Genomic DNA, 20,347 nt, shown 5'->3' on the forward strand with positions numbered 1-20,347 from the left:
TTTTTTTTTTTTTTTTAAGATGACTGGTAAGGGGATCTTAACCCTTGACTTGGTGTTGTCAGCACCATGCTCTCCCAAGTGAGCTAACCGGCCATCCCTATATAGGGATCCGAACCCATGGCGCTGGTGTTATCAGCACCGCACTCTCCCAAGTGAGCCACAGGCTGGCCCTCCAAGCTGGCTCTTCAATCCTAGATCTGAATGGACACCTGAGTCCCAGTCCACATGACAACCCTCAGGTCACTGATTCACTGGAAGGGCTCACAGAACTCAGATGGTTGCGGTTTATACAGTGAAAGTACACAGATTAAAATCAACAAGGGGGAAAGGGGCATAGGGCAGAGTCCAAGAGACCAGGCGAGAGCCTCCAGTGGTCCTCTCCCAGCAAAATCTCGTGGGCAGTACTTAATTTTCCCAGCATTGAAGCGTCACAGCACACATGAAGTGCTGCCAACCAGGGAAGCTCACCTGAGCCTTGGTATCCAGGATTTTTGTTGGGGTTTGGTCATGTCGGCCTGGAGCGTCTACACGGCTGACATTAGGTACCTGGTTCCAGTGCCTCCAGAGGTCAAGCTGATAGTGCATGGCCCATGGCCCAGCCATCACTCATGTTGTTAGCATAAAATCTCTGGGGTGGACAAGGCCCCAGGTAGGCGGAGATATTCCTTTGAGGCAGGACATTTGAAGGTTATAGGTTTCCTCCCATGAGCTGGACAAGGGTCAGTCTTTCTATGGGACATGCAGCTTTGAACACCCCAAGCCTGCCTGGTGCACCTGTTGCTGTAAAGGCTATGCCCGACCCGTTACAGCGAAATGAACAATATTTGTCTAAGCATCTACATGTAGCATTTCCAGGAGCTCAGCTGACCTTGGAGAGAGGGAGCTGAGCTGTCAGGTGTTGGAGGAGAGGATTAAAGCAACAAGCCAACAATGAAAGCTACGCCTTTGATCACTTACTGTGCTGGAACTAGGGAGACTCTAAAACCAGAGGAAGTGCGGACTCTTCCCTTTTAATTTTCCCCAGGGAGGAGCACACCCACGAGTTCAGGGCCAGGTGGATTTGTGCAGATGTGGGGTGGTCTCAGTGTTGAGGGAGACTCCAACAAAAGGCTCTAGCATTGTTCTGGACTCTGAGGTTGAGGGATAGGTGAAGAAAGGGCTAGTAGTGGAAAAATCCTGGGGACAGACTCAGTGAAGAAGGTGACTTGACGGGGACAGACTTAGTGAAGAAGGTGACTTGAAGGGTTCCGCCTCCTCCCTCCATGAGGAGGCCTCAGCCGAGGCACCTGAGGAGGACCTCAGCCCAAGGCCTCATATAAAGAAATGCAGGACATCAATGGGAATAAGAGCACGGCCAGCCAGGGGGGCCTGAGACCTTGACCACAGCTCCCTTCAGAAACCACAGTGCTTTGGTTGTGCTCAAGTCTGGTACTGGGAGGACAGCTCCTTCCGTGAGGCCTGCCAGGTAAAATCCTGTAATTACCTAAGGTTGGGCTTGAAAAATCACACATTGGTTCTTCACCAGGAGTCAAACTCCTCACATATAGGATTTGTATAACACGTTCAGTAAGCGTATCAATATAAATATGTCTGACATTTGGAGGAGCTGGTGTATGGGACAGGGATAGATTGAAACCAACTAATTAGTACTATAAAGCACTTACATACAATTTTATATTTAGTACCAATTTGATAATTCATTTTCCCCATTGATCTACACTGTTTATACCTTATGATAAGCTTGGGCAGAACTATTAGTGCTGAGATTATCTGATGACTAACTGGATCCAGTTCTTCCTCAGCCCACGCATTTTCCACCAGTATTACACCCCAAGGAGGCTTTAACTAAACCTCTCAGTACATTCAATCATCAATATCAGTATTATCACATGACTTATTTACATGAGGTAGTTGAATTTTGCCAACTACACCTGTGTTACACCATATTGCAATATGGTCATGGTGCAATTATATTTCACTACAGAACAAATCACTGAGAATTAGAGATGTTTGCTACACCTTCTCAACAGATGCGATGTCTTGAAGAAATGGAACTCAGTGGTCCAAATACTACACCAGTCTCTTTACACTATTTTGAGCTGTTGCATATACCACTAGGTGTGCGAAGACCAGTTCAAAGTAAGTGGGTTTTTTCTGTCAAGACCCATTTGTAGCCTCCTGGGGCTACCAGCATCTGAACAAAGTACTCTACTGGGCAGCTGTGTGGGGGGCCTTCCCACTGGAGATTTGTCACAGAGCCATCCGCAGTCTCTGTGTCTCTGTCGGGAGATAGGATGGCTCTTGTCAGCATTTTGTGCCTCCGACACTGCAAGAGGGATGTGTGGAGGATCATTGCATTTCTGCATGGCTGCGGCCCTGCCCATTGACCTATCTCGTGGGTGCATCCTGACCGAGTAAGGTCTCTTGCCTGCTTTAACACAGATGCACATGGGCTACTCCACGCATCCTAGCTGCTCAGGCTCAAGGGGCACACACATAGGAACCTCATGGACCTTCACACCTATGGAAGTTCTCGGGGGGCTCTTGGAATTTACATCTACACATGACTGCTCTCGCACCCAGAATAGACAGAAGAGACTCCTGTAGTCAGTCAGCAGGGATAGGAACTATTCTGAATACTGCGCATGTCCTCCTTACTGCAGGAGGTGGGCCCTGCTATATAAGACCCCATGTTTTTTTTTTTTTTTTTTTTTTTTTTGTCTTTTTTCCGTGTCCGGCAACGGATCGCAACCCTCAGTGTTGCCCCCGTACCGGACCGGGGACCGGCAACGGGATCGCAAGCCTCGGTGTTGCTTCCCGCGCCTCACTCAGCCAGTGAGCGGGAGCCGGTCTGTATGTGGGATCCAAACCCTCGAACGGGAGCGCCGCCGCGCTTCCCAAGCGGCGCACTACCCAGTGCGCCACCGGGCCGGCCCATAAGACCCCATGTTGAGTGTTATCTTGTGTTGATAGTGTAGCCACCCAGGAATGAAAGGTTCATCAACCCCAGTTCTTTCATCGTCCTTCCTTTTCTTAAACCTTGCTTTTACTTGTTTCAGACACAGGCTTGTCCCACTAAGATTGGCCCTCAAACTTTGAGAGGGCCACTGTACTCACTCACCCCCTTGTCCTTGGAACCGGAACCAGCCGCATTGACTCCAGTCATGCCTGGGAGTCCACTCCCCCTCTCCCAGCCCCGTGCTACCCACTCTCAGCTGGTCTCCATCTTCCTCTGTGTGGATGGGCTGACCCTCCTCACCAGGCAGGGTCTCCCCTGCACTCCAACGCCCCAGGGGTCAAAGGGACAACACCTCCACTAAATCATGGCACTCTCTGGTGCAGTCACGGTGAGAAAGGCAATCCTCCCAAAGCTGGTCAGCTATTGGATGGTGAGCAATGTGGTCCTGCAGGGAGGAAAGCTTCCTAGGTGCTGTACCCTCCCTGGTTTGGGAACCAGAACCCTTTCCAACCCTCCTCCTCAGGCTCACAGGTGAGCAGGGTTTGCTTCAGGTGGGTGCATTTTCTCTGAGGCAGGGTCTGCGGGGAGTCAGGGATCAGGAGTCTATTCCAGAACTTCTCCCACCTTCTTGTGCTCCAGCATTAGGTATCTGGCAAAATGCAGATCTGGGAGTTCAGGGAGCCGGCTGAGTCAGCCGTGCTGGACTGGTCCTTTGGCCACACAGGTGCTGGGGTCAGGAGATGCTGATGGGGGGCCCGGTAGAGTTGATGCCACCCTAAGTCCCCCCACCCCTGGCCACCTTAGAGTGCTGCAGCTCCCTTGGGACCAACAGCCTCACCAGGGCTCTGCTCCACATGGGGGTGGGCGGTCAAGAGAGAAATGCCCACCCTTAGTGCCCTTGTCCTCCATGGGCCAATGAGAAGGCCCCAGCAGGATTGGGCCTCAGTTGCCCACAATGGTAACTTCCTCATTCCTGCAAACTCATCTGCATTTCTTCCTTCCCAGCCTTGGTTTCCCCACTTTTTCACCTTGCTTCCAAGGATCACCTCCCAAATAAACAACCTGCTGCCAACCCCTGGTCCCAGGTGAGCATTTGAGGGGATCATGGTAAGACCAAGAATGTCTGGCATTTATGTGATGGGGAACACTGGGATAGGGAAGTTGTCAGAAGCACTTCCTCACGGCATCTCCACCCCCAGTCTTCCCAGCCCCAGGCATCCTAGAGCTACTACTCTCCTTCCATAAATTATCTTTCTGATTGAACTAACCTGAGATGGCTCTGTTCTTTTCTTCAAAAACTTGTAGAAATATTTAGAAGTTTGGGTGGGGTCTTGGACTCAACTGGACATAGGTGGATAGGAGGGAGTTGTCCAGGAAGCAACTTGCTTCCCCAGAAAGCTATGCAAGGCATCAACCTGAACATGCACATGTGTTTATTAGCAAATAATGGGACAAAGGGTACAGGAACCTGAGGCAGGCAGTCCTGACCTCAACCCTGGAGTGCTCAAGCCTGGGGGAGTGTGCTGGCACTGTGGTACCCACTGTACCCCACAGGCTACAGTAGACTCAGGCCGGCTGCAGGAGTTGGGGAGCCCACAGCAGAATAAGGAGCAGCAGCCACTGACAGGAGCCTGGCTTGGGTGAACTGCAGGAAATTAGCATCCGGATCCAGTTGAAGTGCTGACTGACGTTGGTGTAAACTCCGGGCCGGTTGGGCCGACCACAGCCCACTCCCCAGCTCACAACTCCAACCTGATACCACAGCCCATCCTTGTCACAGACCAAGGGTCCACCTGAGTCACCCTGAGGAGCAGCATAGGAGAGCCCAGTCTGGGACAGGGCAGTCAAGGCCAGTGGAGAGGCTGGGAGGAGAAGGAGGGGCTGCAGAGCTGGGCAGACTGGGTTCAAATCCTACTCCTCCCCCTGGCAGCAACTGATCCTTAGTTTCTGCATCTGAAAAGTGGGGCAATAGCCTCCCAGGGTTGATGTGAGATCAAATGAGGTATGATTAATAAAAAATAAGCGCGTTTTATAGGCTGGGCAGATAAGACTGCAAATGTGTTCTCATGGATAAAATTCAAGGGTGGGTTGGTGGGGAGACATGGGGGTTGCTTTCAGGCCCAGGGTTAGAAAGGATGGGACTCCCTGGTAGGGTAGGGACACTCACTTTGCAGGCATCTACGCTGCCATCCTCAGCACCAGCACAAACCATAGAATCTGGGATTATACCACGACTAAAAGGCTGTTTGAACAGGTAGTTGCACCTGGTGTTGTTTAGGATGGTGAGCTGCACTTCCTGGAGGTTGTAGGAAGGTGGCAGAAGTGCTGAGGGTAGGATAGGAAAAGACAGCAACCTTAGTCTGTGTCCTGCCATCAGGTGCAGGGGGGAAAAGAGGGCACATGGTACAGCAGTGGTGAAGGTGTCCCTGGCACAACCACAGTGCCTGAGAAATTGCTCTGGATGACTCCCCGGCTGTAGCCTAGCATCCAACATATCCTCAGTGATCTACAGTGTCACCAAAGGACTCAAGGGATGGACAGGCTGTTACAGATCCCCCTGAGACTCTGTTACCCTATTTGTATAAAGAAGATGGTAGCCCCTGATTGAGCCAGTGGAGAGATTCCTTAGCCCAGGCATGAACAGGGAGAGGGGCTAATGCTGGTGAGGTTTTTTATGATTAATACAGTTAATCAAGCTGTAATACAGTTGCAAGAGCCAGGCCAAAACTTCCCAAATTTGAGGTAAGACATGAATCCACAGATTTCAGAAGCTAAACAAACTCCAAGTAGAATGAACATGAAGAACACTGAGGCACATTTTACTCAAACTATCAAAAGAAAAGAGAAAGTCTTGTAAACAGCCAGAGAGAAGCCATTCCCCAAGGACAAGGGAACTTCAACAAGATTAACAGCCAATTTCTTTTCAGAAATCATGGAGGCCATAAGACAGTGGGATGACACATTTAAAGTGCTGTAAGAAATAATCAGTCAAACAAGACTTCTGTATTGGGCAAAACTCTCCATCAAAAAAGACAGGCGACATTAAGACATTCCCAGACAAATGCTGAGAGATTTCATCACTAGTAGACCTACCCTATAGGAAATGCAAAAGGAGTTAATTAGGCTGAACTGAAAGGACACTGGCCAGTGCGTCAAAGTGACATGAAGAAACAGAAAGCACTGGTGAAGATAACTACACAGGTAAATATAAAAGCCAGTATTATTATATTTTTGGTTTATAACTCCTCTTTCTTCCCAATTTAAAAAACAAATGAATAAAACAATAATTATAAATCTATGTTAATGGTTACACAGTGCATAAATATGTAAACTGTGACTGTAACAACACAGAGTGGAGGAATGGAACAGAAATTTTATATAGTATTAAGGTAAACTGCTATGAATTCAAAATAGTTTGCTGTAAGTTTAAGATATTAATTGTAATCCCCAGAGCAACCACTAAGAAAATAACTAAAATGTATATAAAGATAGAAATGAGAAGGAAATGGATATAATACATTAAAAAATCAGTTAAACACAAAATGAGAAAATAAGAAATGAAAAATATATAAGACATAGATATATGAAGGTACTTCAAAATCTGCATGGAAAGAATTGTACTATCTTTTAATTCTATTTCCCCATGAACTTTTTGAAGATCTCTTATAGATAGAAAAAATATAAGACAAGATACACACAACAGATAATACAGTGGTAGAAGTAAGTCTTTCCTTATCACTAATTACTTTCAATGCAAAGCAGATATTGGCAAAATGGCTTAAAAATATAGGATCCAACTCTATAATATCTACAGGAGATTCACTTTAGATCCAAAGACACACACAGGCTGTAAATGAAAGATTGAAAAGAGAGATTCCATGCAAATAGCAACCAAAAGAGAGCTGAGGTGCTATATTAATATCAGAAAGAAATAGACTTTAAATCAAAACTTGTTACAAGAGTCAAGGAAGGACATAATATATTGCTTTAAAAAGTCAAATCATCAAAAATATAGCAAGTATAAATAAACATCTACATATCTAACAGCTGAGCCCCAAAATATATGAAGCGAAATTGACAGAATTGGTGATAGAAATAGACAATTCTACAATAATAGTCGGATCGCAACCCTTGCTGTTGCTCCCGCACCTCGCTCAGCCAGTGAGCGGGACCCGGTCTGTACGTGGGATCCGAACCCTCAGCGGGAGCGCCACCGCACTCCCAAGCGGCGCACTGTAGCAGTGCGCCACCGGGCCAGCCCATAATACTCCATTTTTAATAATGGATAAAACATGGAGAAAAAAGGTCAATAAGAAAATAGCGGAGGATCCAATCAAGATGGCGGAATAGACAGTCTGCAGTGTCACTTTCTCCCACAAATCAACCAAATTTACAACTATAAAAATGTAACATCCGCCAAGTCGGGGCAGCTGGAGCACAGGAGAAGAGGAGGAGAGACCTACGGAGTTCATAAAGGTGGGAGAAACTACAATGAGAGAAAGAAAAAGCTACTCTGAGCATTTTGGGCTGCGGCTGCTTTAAGGCTCGAGCTGCTGAGCACATGGAGCAGGAGCCAGCAGAAGCCACAGCTGTGCCCTTCAGATGGGGTTACTTGGAGGTGCCAGGGGAGAAGAGGGCCTTGGCAGCCCCCAGGACAGCAAGACCACTAATAGGGTTCCCATGGACCCACGCAGGAGTAAGGAGCCAGAACAACTGAAAAAAGGGAGCCATTCAGAGGCTGATGAATCATTTCAAGGGACCAGCACAGGGCCCATCCCATGTGAAGTGTTTATAGCACAGGCAGTGGGAGAGATGGGCCCACTGGGAGAACACTGGGACACAGCAAGGACAGCTGATCTGCCCCTCAATCAGCACAGGACCACTCAGAGGAGACTGGTCAGAAATGCTGAATTGCATTGGGTGCAGTTTGATGAAAAAACTCAGGCCCAGATCAGAGATTCTACAGAACACAGATCCACCAGGTCTCTGGAGAGCCCGAAGTACCTATAACATCAGCCATTAAACCATGGGCAGCACAAAAAGCCTTCCCTAGGGAAAAAGCAGCAAAGCAGCAACTTAAACAACCACACAGCTCAAGTACTGGTTCCCACAGGAAGTTCACCTGTCTTAGAAGCAAAGGACAAAATATTAGTTCCGGCCCAGGCACACCACCAGCACCTTGGGGCCTGCCTTGGAAATGGAGGCTTGGGTCTGGGGACTGGCCCCCACTCCCACTTCCAGGCAAACAGCACCAGTGCCTCGGGGCCAGCCTGCGGACCTGAAGCATGGAGGAGGGGACTGGACCCCCCTCTCACAACCAGGCACACCATGCCAGCACCTTCAGGCCCACCCAGGGACTCAAGGCAGGGAGAAGGGAACCAGACCTCTCTCTCACAACCAGCCACATGGAGCCAGCACCTTGGGGCTCACCCAGGGACCTGGGGTATGGAGTTGGGGACCAGACCACCTTCCCACAACCAGGCACAACATGCCAGCACCTCAGAGCGCACCCAGGGACCTGGGGCAAGGAGAAGGGGAATGGTCCTCTCTCCCACAACCAGGCACACCGTGCCAGGGCTTCAGGGCCCACCCGGGGACCTGAGGCATGGAGAAGGGGACCGGACCCCTTCCCACAACCAGGCACACCATGCCAGCACCTTGGGCCCCACCCAGGGACCTGAGGCATGGAGAAGGGAACTGGACCACCCTCCCACAACCAGGCACGCTGAGCCAGCACCTTGGGGCCCACCCACAGACCCAGGGTATGGAGTCGGGGACTGGACCACCCTCCTACAACCAGGCACAACATGCCAGCACCTCAGAGCCCACCCAGGGGCCCGGGGCAAGGAGAAGGGAACCAGACCTCTCTCCCACAACCAGGCACACCAAGCCAGTGCCTCGGGGCCTGCCCATGGTCCTAGGGCATGCAGAAGGGACCAGACCACCCTCCCACAACCAGGCACACCATGCCAGCACCTCAGAGCCCACCCAGGGACTCATGGCATAGGGACGGGGACCAGACCTCTCTCCCACAACCAGGCACACCATGCCAGTGCCTCAGGCCCTGCCCAGGGACCTGAGGCATGGAAAAGGGGTCTGGCCCTCTCTCCCACAACCAGGCACACCAAGCCAGCACCATGGGTCCGACCCAGTGACCTGAGGCGTGGAGCCAGGAACCGGACCCTCCTCCCACAACAAGGCACACCATGCCAGGACCTCAGGGCCCACCCAGGGACCCGAAGCAAGGAGAAGGGGACTGGACCTCTCTCCCACAACCAGGGACACCATCCCAGCACCTCAGGGCCCACCCGGCCCAGAGGCCCGCAAAAGGGGACTGGCCCTCTCTCCCACAACCAGGTACACCAAGCCAGTGCCTCAGGTCCTGCCCAGTGACCTGAGGTATGGAGCCAGGGATTGGACCCTCCTCCCACACCAGGCACAAAACTCCAGCACCTCGGGGCCCACCTGGGTACCCAAAGCATGGAGAAGGGGACCGGACCACCCTCCCGCAACTAGGCACACGGCACCAGTGCCTTAGGGCCTGCCAAGAGATCCAGGGCATGGAAAAGGGGTCCAGACCACCCTCCCTCAACCGGGCACACTGCGCCAGCACCTTGGGGCCTGCCCAGGGACCTGGGACATGGAGAAGGGGACTGGACCCCTCTCCCACAACTAGGCACATGGTGCCAGCGCCTTGGGGCCTTCCCAGGGACCAGAGGCATGGAGAAGGGGACCAAACACACCCCACAACCAGGCATACCACCGGTGCCAAGGAGCATGCCAAAAACAGCACCTCTACATGGGTGGCCCACCACAGCCACCACAATAACCACAGCTGCTGCAAAAGTGGCTAGACGCCACAGCCACCACGCAGATGGTCCGCCAACCACTGGAGTGCATTCACACAAGAAAAGTCACCAGCAGAGACAAAGAAAAGAAGAGGATGTCTCTTTCCACAAAACCCATTTCAGAGTGACAGAAGAATCATCTGCTTTATGATAATACTGGGGGACCTGATCACACCTCTCAGCATTGGACAGATCATCGAGGCAACAAATTAACAGAGTAACCATTATTCTTTCAGAAGGAGAGAAGAAATCTAGGGCAATTAAAGGGGGGAGGGGGAGGGAATGGGAGTAGGGGAGTGATTGGACAAGGGGCATAAAGAATAATTATGATCTGTAACAGTATATATGCTAGTAATATTGATTTAATCAACATATCTCAATGTTCAACCCAAAAAATATGTATAATCAATTTTGATTCAATAAATAAAATAAATTAAGTAAAATAAAATAAAATTAGGGAAATAGATTGATGCATGCAATTTTAAATAAATGTTTTCAAAAAAAAAGAAAATAGAGGATGTGAACAACACTATAAATCAACTATTCCTAACAGACATATACAAAACAGTTAATCCAAACAAAAGTGGAATATACATTATTCTAATGTACATATGAAACATTCTCCAAAATGAACCATGTGTCAGGCCTCAAAATAAGCTGCAGTAAATTCAAAAATATTGAAGTCATATAAAACATTTTTCTGGCCACAATGGACTGAGACTATAAATCAATAACAGAAGGAAAACTGAAAAATTCATAAATATGTGGAAATTAAACAACACTCTTAAAAGACCAATAGGTCAAAGAGAAATCACAAAGAAAATTTAAAAAGACTTTGAGAGCAATGAAAATGTATACCCAACACACCAAAACACGTGGGATGCGGTCAAAGTGGTTCTCAGAAGGAAATTTATAGCTGTAAATGTCTACATCAGTAAAAAAGTAAAATTTAAATCAATGACCTAGAGAGATTGGACAAGGGTCATAAAGAATAATTACGAATTGTAACAATATATATGCTAGTAATATTGATTTGATCAATATATCTCAATGTTGAACCCCCAAAATATGTTTAATCAATTCTGATTCAGTAAAAAAATAAATTAAAAATAAATAAATAAAAAGATCATAAAACAAAAAATAAAATAAATAAATAAATAAATAAATGACCTAACTTTACATCTTAAAAATCTAGAAAAAGAAGAGCAAACTAAACACAAAACTAGCAGGAAAAAAAAATCCTGAATGGAAAAAAACAAACTAGAGAGGAGAAAAACAATAGAAGAAATCAATGAAACCAAAAGTTGGTTCTTTGAAAGATCAACAAAATTGACAATAAATATGCAGAAAAAGACCTAAGAAAATACTATGAACAACCACATGCCAACAAATTATGTAAGTTAGAGGAAATAAAAAAAATTCCTAGAGATGCACAAACTACCAAACTGACTTGAAAACAAGTAGAAAATCTGGGGCTGTCCAGTTAGCTCAGTTGGTTACAGCACAGTCTTATAACACCAAGGACAAGGGTTCAAATCCCTGTACACACCAGCCACCAAAAAAAAAAAAAAAAAAGAAGAAGAAGAAGAAAAGAAAGTAGAGAATATGAACACACCTATAATAAACAAAGAGACTGAATCAGTAATCAAAGATCATTCAAAATGAAAAACTAAAGATCAGATGTCTTTGCTGGTTAATTAGACCAACATTCAAACAAAAATTAATGACTATCCTTCTTGAACTCTTCCTAAAAATAGAATATAATGGAAAACCCTGATTCCATGAGGCTAGCATTACTCTGATACCAAGCCAGACAGGGACATCACACAAAGAAAGACAACTACAAACCACTATCCCTCATAAATATACAGCAAAAATCCTCAACAAAATACTAGCAAACTGAGCCAAGCAGCATATTAAAAAGACTGTACGCCATGACCAAGTAAGATCTATCCCACAAGGGCAATGTGGTTCAACATTTGAAGATCATTCTAAATAGTATACTAAATCAATAGAATGAAAGAAAAAACACACAATCATATCAATTGATGCCAAAAGCATTTGACAAAATTCATCACCCTTTCATGATAAAAATGCTAGAAAAAGAAACCTAGGAAAAAAAGAAACTACCTCAACGTATAGAGCCTATATATAAAAATGAAAAAGCTAACATCATACTCAATGGTGAAAAACTGAAAACTTTTCCCTTAAGATCAGAAACAAGGCAAGGATGCCCATGTCACTGCCTCTATTCAATATAGTACTGGAAGTCCTAGCCAAAGCAGTAAGGCAAGAGAAAGTAAATAAATAAAAGGCATCCAAATTGTAAAGAAAGAAGTAAAATTACCTCTATTCACAGATGACATGATCTGATAAGTAGAAATCTCTAAAGAGTCCACAAAAAACTGTTAGAACTAATAAACAAATTCAGCAGTTGTAAAATACAAAATCAACACTCAAGTATCAGTTGTGTTTCTATATACTACAATGACTAATCCAAAAAGGAAATTGAATTAAGAAAACACTCCATTTACTACAGCATCAAAAAGAATGAAATAAGATATGTTGTGTACTTTTAAACATCTAGAAAGACTAGATGTTTCAAATAAAGACTTATGTTTTCCACTATACACACAATAGCATTGAATAAACTATACACACATAACAAAGGCTACAATTTGAAAGTGTCTTCTAAATAGGAAAGTCTGGCCTAGAACCCTTCCCCTTCCTGCCTCTATCAACCCAGTGGACAGATAAAATAACCTGTAATGCTTAGAGGGGATTTTAACAATTTCACTTCCATAAGTGGTTTTTTGTTTTTTTTTTTCTTTTTGTCTTTTTTCATGACCGGTAACGGGATCGCAACCCTCGGTGTCACGCCCGCACCACACTCAACCAGTGAGCGGACCGGTCTCTATATGGGATCCAAACCCTCGCAGGGAGCGCCGCCACACTCCCAAGCACCGCACTCTACCGAGTGTGCCACCGGGCCGGCCCCCATAAGTGGTTTGAACAACAGTCTTTCCTATGAATTTTAACACACAGTGTACTCAATGTATTAGCATACTAACTGTACTTGTGTCATACACTGGCAACCTCTTTAACATCTAGAAAAACTAGACGTTGTAAATGAGGACTCATAGGTCCTTTACATGTACTGTATACACAGCAAAGTAAAACAGAATACACAAAGGGACAATGGCAAATTTTGCCTCACTATTAGCGCACTGGCACAGAGCTCCTGTACTTCCTTCTCCACCCGACTCCCCCAGACCCAGAGTACAAACACAATGTGTACTACTTAAGAGGTAGTCCAGCCATTTCCCCCCAAAAATTCATATTTCATATGAATTTAAACAAGAAGACATTTACAAAAATTTATACCTCTACTTTTAACATAAGCAGACACTTCAGAACATCTAGAAAGACTAGATGTTTCAAAAAGTACTGTAAGTACTACTGTCAACTACATGTACCGTAGTGAGGAATAAAATGCACACACAAAACAATAATTATAATATGAAAATGTCTTCAAAATATGACATGTCTGCTATGACAAGACATAGCAGCTCTATTCAAAATATTCAAAAGATAGAAAAAACTCAATCCTGCATCATGAATGAATGGATAAAGAAACTGTAATGTATCTGTACAATGGAATATTATCCAACCATAAAAAGAATGAAGTTCTGATACATGCTACAACATGAATGAACCTAGAAGACCCTACATTATGGGAAAAAAGCCAGATGCAGAAGGCCACATATTGTATGATTGCACTTATATGAAATATCCAGAATAAGTAAAGCCAGAGACAGACAGCTGGGTATTGATTCTCAGGGCCTGTAGGGAGGGGTTAATGAGGACTGACTGCTTAACGGGTAGTGGGGTCTCTTTTGGGGGTGATGGATATGATTTGGAACTCCATAGAGCGATGGTTGTACAATACTGTGATGGACTAAATGACACTGAATTGTACAGTTTAGTTATTTGATTATCTTATAAGAATTAGACCTCAAAAAATAAATAAAGAGGAATGTAGTATTGGTACATGCTACAAGGTGTACCAACCTTGAAGACAGTATGTTACATGAAAGAATGCAGAGACAAAGAGCCACATACTGTATAATTCCATCTGTATACAATATCCAGAGTGGGAAGACAGATGGAGACAGAAAGCAGATTAGCGGTTGCCAGGGCTATGGCCCAGAGAACTGGGGAGATTAAGAGCAAAGACTAAGAAGAAAGGATTTCTTTTTGAAAAGATAAAAATGTTCTGCAATTAAATAGTGGCGATAGTTGCACAATATTTTAAGTATACTAAACATCATTGAATGGTATACTTTAAAACTATATGCTTTAAGATTTCAAAGTTTGTGAATTAAGTCTCAATTTAAAAAATTGATACCTGAGCCCTTTCTCACACAGCTTTCCTCCAACCCTTCAACCTGTAGGCGAGGGATTGCAGGCCTGGGCCGAGCGGGCCTCCCTCTCAGCCTCTCCTTCTGGCCCATGTAGTTTCAGGAAGGGAGAGAACTGAGTGGTTCGTGCACTTGCAGGTGGGAGCAGCAGTAGAAAAGCACGTGAGGAGAGAAAGTTGCGGGCACCGGCAGGAGGGGCCCCAGCTGCACCCCACAACAAAGCAGGGGGCTGCTGTGGCTGGTGTGGCCGCAACAGGGGGTGGTGACGAGCGTCTGACTCACCCCCACCACCCTTCTCACCACCCCACTGTCTCCAGCCTTACTGTAATTCTCGCTGATGTCTCCCCAGCCGGTCACCCAGCAGTCAGGCCGGTGCTCGAACATGAAGGTAGAAGACAGGACACAAATGGGCTGGATGTACTTGTTGTAGGAGACAGGGGAGGCCAGCCTCACCAGGGCGATGTCACTGAACCCCTCACTGAAGTGGGGGTGCACAAGGATATCACGCACCCTGTAACGGTTGACGTAGGCCCGCAGGTTCCAGAAAACCACATTGGAAGCCAGCTCACCAAGCTGGACCATCCACTCGGAGGGGTCACGGTGACTGGCAGAGAGAAGAGAGCAGTCATGGACCGTGGAAGCAGGGCTGGCCACCTGTCCACAGCTGGGGGCCCACTGATGAGGTGAGACTGGGGTAGTTAGCAAGTCCTTCTGATGGCCAAAGGGCCCCCTGTGAAATAGGGGAGCCCAGAAAGGCCACAGCCAGAGTTCCGGAACCTGGGCACTAAGGGACTGGAACAGGAGGTTGTCACAGCACACCAGGGGTCTCATCGCTTCACAGAGCTGTCCTAAAGAGACATAAATTGAGCCAAGAATTTTAGTGGGCCCAATATGCAGCCCAAAAAGGAAATAGCAAATTGCACAAGTGCAGGTATGGGACCCTCAGCAGGATGGCGTCAAAACAGATCCCCGTGGGGTGCTAAGCACTAACCCCCCCCCCAGCCCATTCTCCCCACACCGGTGGTAGGAAGGTAGAATGAGGGGGATAGGGATGGTAGTGTCATTTGAGTTGTAAATAAGAAAGAATATACACAAACATGCGTGGGAAGTTTCTGAAAGAACACCACGGAAAACCATTCCAGAAGTACCTGAACAAGATTCCCTCCAGGACATCAACGACAACTCTTATACGTGTGCCCAGCGTCAGGCCAGCCCGGGGCTCAGAATCCACGTGCAACCTTCACTCAGGTGCCTGCACAGACCCGGCCCCCGCGCCGCCCGCTGGTATTATCAGCAGCACACTCTCCCAAGTGAGCCACAGGCTGGCCCTCCAAGCTGGCTCTTCAATCCTAGATCTGAATGGACACCTGAGTCCCAGTCCACATGACAACCCTCAGGTCACTGATTCACTGGAAGGGCTCACAGAACTCAGATGGTTGCGGTTTATACAGTGAAAGTACACAGATTAAAATCAACAAGGGGGAAAGGGGCATAGGGCAGAGTCCAAGAGACCAGGCGAGAGCCTCCAGTGGTCCTCTCCCAGCAAAATCTCGTGGGCAGCACTTAATTTTCCCAGCACTGAAGCGTCACAGCACACATGAAGTGCTGCCAACCAGGGAAGCTCACCTGAGCCTTGGTATCCAGGATTTTTGTTGGGGTTTAGTCATTTCGGCCTGGAGCATCTGCATGGCTGACATTAGGTACCTGGTTCCAGTGCCTCCACAGGTCAAACCAATAGTGCATGGATCATAGCCCAGCCATCACTCATTGTTAGCATAAAATCTCCGGGGTGGCCCAGAAAAATCACATATTTTTTCTTCATCTGGAGCCGGACGCCTCACATATGCCATTTGTATAACAGGTTCAGCAAGTGTATCAACATAAATATGCCTGACATTTGGAGGAGTCAATGTGTGGGGTGGGGACAGATTTAAGCAAACTACTAATTTATACTATAAAGTCATTGCATACTTTTTTTTTCTTTTTTCTTTTTTTTGGTGGCTGGAAGGTACAGGGTTTGAACCCTGGACCTTGGTATTTTCAGCACCACACTCTAACCCACTGAGCAAACTGGCCAGCCCTATTTTGTACTAATTCAATGATTCTTTTCCCCCTGTAGGAATGCTGATCACAACTCACTCCGTCCTATGGCCTTTTGGGCTGTGGCTTTAATTGCTACAATTTTTCCTCTGCACAAGTCACATAGCAACTGTGGGAGGTACAGGAACAGAATGCTATGCCTGTAAGATAAGGGGAGTGGGCTGGCCTGTGGCTCACTCGGGAGAGTGCGGTGCTGATAACACCAAGTACATGGGTTTGGATCCCTATATAGGATGGCCAGTTGGCTTACTGGCAGAGCGTGGTGCTGACAACACCAAGCCAAGGGTTAAGATCCCCTTACTAGTCATCTTCTATAAAGAAAAAAAAAAGATAAGGGGAGTGACACTGGCAACCACAAAGATAAGCAACAGGAGGCTGTAGAGCGCCTGGGAATCTTGCACTTCGCAGCCTTTCTCTCTTTGGCGCAGCTCCACCTTTGTCTCTAAGTCCCTTGTAATCCTCAACTTTCTGCACCCTGTCCCCAGCCCCTGAGGTGCAGAGAAAGCAGCTGCACAGCACTCAGATGGATGGTTACTCTGCCCTGTCTCTGAGAGCAACCACCTCAATCATCATCATCATCATCATCTCCTTGTAAACCACATGAAGTTGCCTGCTTCGTTCTTTGGCATCAGGATGCCTTCTCAGTTTGACGGGCATTATACTGTTAGCTCACACTTGGACACTCCCATTGATATGTAGCTATTCATATACCTTGTTCAGAACTATTAGTGCTGAGATTAGCTGATGATTAACTGGATCCAGTTCTTGCTCAGGCCAGGCATTTTCCACCAGTATTACATCCTGAGGAGGATTTAACTCAACCTCTCAGTACATTTGATCATCATTGCAGCATTATCATATGATTTATTTACATGAGGTAGTTGAATTTTGCCAGTACTGCCAGTGTTGCATCATATTGCAATATGGTCATGGTGCAATTCAGTTTCATTGCCCAACAAATGACTGAGAATTACAGAGATATTTACTACACTTTTTCAACAGATCTGATGAAATGGGATTCGGTGGTCCAAATACTGCACCAGTCCGTTTATACCATTTTGCGCAGTTGCATATATCACTAGGTGTGCAAAGACCAGTCCAAGGGAAGTGTTTTGGTTTTTTGGTTTTTTCTGTCAAGACCCATTTGTAGCCTCCTGGGGCTATAAGCATCTGTTCTGTCCAAAATACTGGGCAGCTATGTGTGGGGCCTTCCCACTGAGGATCTGTCCTAGAGCCATCTGCAGTCTCTGTGTCTCTGTTGGGAGACAGGATGGCTCTTGTCAGCATTTTGTGCCTCCGAGGCTGCAGGAGGGATGTGTGAAGGATCATGGCATCTCTGCATGACTGCGGCCCATGTCATGGGTGCACCCTGACCCAGCAGGGTCTCTTGCCTGCTTTAACGCAGATGCACAAAGGCTACTCCACGCATCCTAGCTGCTCAGGCTGCAGGGGCACACACATGGGGACCTCATGGACCTTCACACCTATGGAGGTTCTCAGGGGGCTCTTGGAATTTACACCTACACACGACTGCCCTCGTACCCAGAATAGACAGAAGAGACTCCTGTAGGGGACAGGAACTATTCTGAATACCATGCATGTGCTCCCCATCGGAGGGAGGTGCCCTGTTCTATAAGACCCCACGTTCTGTGTTATCATGTGGTGACTGGGTAGCCACCCAGGAATCAAAGGTTCATCAACCCCAGTTCTTTTATTCTTTCTTTTTCTTAAACCTTGCTTTTGCCTTGATTCAGTGACTCAGGGTTGTTCCACTCAGGGTTGACTCCCACTTCTGATGCCAACGTGTCGGGGGTTCCCAAGACCACCCTTAGGTAAAGTGATTCACTAGAAAGACTTGGGGGACTCATAAAAGCCATTATACTCACAGTTATGGTTTATTACAGCAAAAGGATACCGATTAAAATCAGCAAAGGTAAATCAGGGTTTGGTCATATAGGCATGGAGTGCCCATGTGGGTGACCTTAGCTACTCAGTCTCCAGCCCCTCCACACGTCCAATTGATACGGTGTGGCCCAAGACCCCCATCATAAATCACACCGTTACTATAGACTGGAGTGGCACAATTCTTCAGGTATACAGAGATGCTGTTTTCAGGGAGGATATCCAAGAGTTCAGAGGTTATATTGATGTCAGAAGTAGGGTCCAGGGGGCCTGATAGTTGGCTTCGTCCCTCCCAGTCCTCTTACCAGGTTCTTGACTCTGCCACAGGAAAGAATTCAAGGGCAGAGTCATAGCAGACAGTGAGAACAAGTTTAATAAAATAGATAAGGAACACAGGTTCCACGGAGAGAGTGTAGCATGCTCCAGAGATTGAACAGGGCTCACACCAAGTTTAACACAAAAATTCAGTGCAGACATCAAGTCTAACACAAAAGCAAGAAAAACATACTTAAGTTTCAGTACAAAGTGCAGGCTGGTTCCAGAGAATGGACAGCCACCTGCTGAAAGTAAGTTAGATACTAAGTAAAGTGTACACACCTCAGCCAGAGAAGTGCAGGTTGCCTTCAGGAAAGTGAGCAAGAACCCCCATCTTCCCCTGGGATTCAGCTTTTATAGTTGAATCCATCTAATGAATATTCAGTTATGTGGGTGCTTCCCGGTTATGTAACATTTAGTCTTGCACATGCTTAGTCGGTTTCTTCCTGGAGCATGTTCATTGGTTGGACCCTATCACATGTACCAGACATATTCAAGAATATTCTGTGCTCTATTGAGTATGCCCAGCCACTGTATTTGCATAAGCCAGCCCCCTGTGGTCTCATCTTCCCCATGCTGGTGCTAAGAATAGGTCTAACTGGCAACAGGAACTTTCCTCCAGGGGAGAGCTCAGAGGATGGGGACTGAGACCTCAGGGCATGGCTGGAAACCCAAAGGCCCATCCTGAAAAGCAAACCCAGGGATACTGAGCATCTCCTATGTCATAGCCCAGGAGCTACTCAAGGGACAGTCCTTTCCTTGGACTGTGCAGGATTTAAACATCCTAAGCCTCTTGAAATGACCTTTTATTGCACAACGACAAGGACAAAGAAATGTTCCAGGAAAATTCACACATGCACCAGAAGGGCATATTTAAATAAACTGCACTGACCTCAGAGAAAACTGAGATAATACATGGAACAGCAGACAGCTTGGAAAATTCTAACTAGTATTCCTCAGAAGGATCCAAGAGGTGTTTACAAGGATGAACTAAGAATTATATAAAAAAAGAGCAATCAGAGAACAAGAGCGAGTACTGGCCAGTACTGGGATCCAAACCCTTGGTGTTATAACACCATTCTCTAACCAACTGAGCTGACCAGGCAGTCCAAGAAAGAGTGTTTACAAATGTAAAATATTATTGCTGAAATTAACCATTTTTGCAGACGGGCTGAATAATAAAATGGACATAGCTAATGAATGAATTGGCAAACTTGAAGGTAAAGTAAAGAAGAATGCTTAGAACTTAGAGCAAAGACTGCAGAAGGGCAGATAACATGTGAAACTAACAGCCATAGATGTAATTTGATTTCATATTGTAAGCTTTTTGCTTAGTTTAAGAGTTAGCCTGGAACCACTATGGCAGTGAAGCATGTAGGTGTCAATAAACAAGTGTGAGGGCTCACAACAGGCAAAAGTGTATGAGAAGTGGCTTAAAGAATGCCATGCTTAACCGGTGCGCTCACAGCGCTCACTGGCTGAGCGCGGTGCGGCCGGTCTCAAAAAGGACACACGCACACACACACAAGAAAGAATGCCATGCTTATCTTAAAGAAAAATGGAGCCAGAAAAACATAAAATAATAATAATCATCAGTAATGATTTAGGATAACAAGATGTTTGTTCCTTGAACAATGGTCTGTGATAACATCTCTAACGCCAGTCATCTCTGACACCAGAGACCACAGACCTACTGAAACACACATACTCCCCAGACTTGATGAAGCCAATAAAGACATTACTCAAGATGCCAGAAATAGTTTTTCTGACTTAATTCCAATAAGTGCAAGTGTAAGTTGGTT

General features: G+C 46.4%; 1 protein-coding gene across 1 annotated transcript; it reads right to left on the reverse strand.

Moving 5' to 3' along the window:
• Nucleotides 1–4,371: 4,371 nt before the first annotated feature.
• Nucleotides 4,372–15,469, reverse strand: LOC103585346 (putative serine protease 41). The gene is made up of 4 exons (XM_008566273.1): nucleotides 15,377–15,469; nucleotides 14,552–15,076; nucleotides 5,127–5,284; nucleotides 4,372–4,762 (listed from the first exon to the last, which is right to left on the reverse strand). Exons 1-4 carry the CDS (start codon nucleotides 15,399–15,401, stop codon nucleotides 4,526–4,528), a joined length of 945 nt encoding a protein of 314 aa, XP_008564495.1. The 5' UTR covers nucleotides 15,402–15,469; the 3' UTR covers nucleotides 4,372–4,525.
• Between the last annotated feature and the right edge of the window lie 4,878 nt (nucleotides 15,470–20,347).

The sequence above is a fragment of the Galeopterus variegatus genome, unplaced genomic scaffold (genome assembly GCF_000696425.1).
Source record: "Galeopterus variegatus unplaced genomic scaffold, G_variegatus-3.0.2 Scaffold233, whole genome shotgun sequence".
NCBI lineage: Eukaryota > Metazoa > Chordata > Mammalia > Dermoptera > Cynocephalidae > Galeopterus > Galeopterus variegatus.

Coding starts and splice junctions, on each gene's coding strand:
- LOC103585346 (XM_008566273.1), bottom strand. CDS start 15,401: ATGTCCTGGAGGGAATCTTGTTCAG. Junction 5,285..14,551: donor AGACATCAGCGAGAATTACA/GTAAGGCTGGAG, acceptor TCCTACCCTCAG/CACTTCTGCCACCTTCCTAC. Junction 4,763..5,126: donor GCAGCGTAGATGCCTGCAAA/GTGAGTGTCCCT, acceptor GCTGCTCCTCAG/GGTGACTCAGGTGGACCCTT.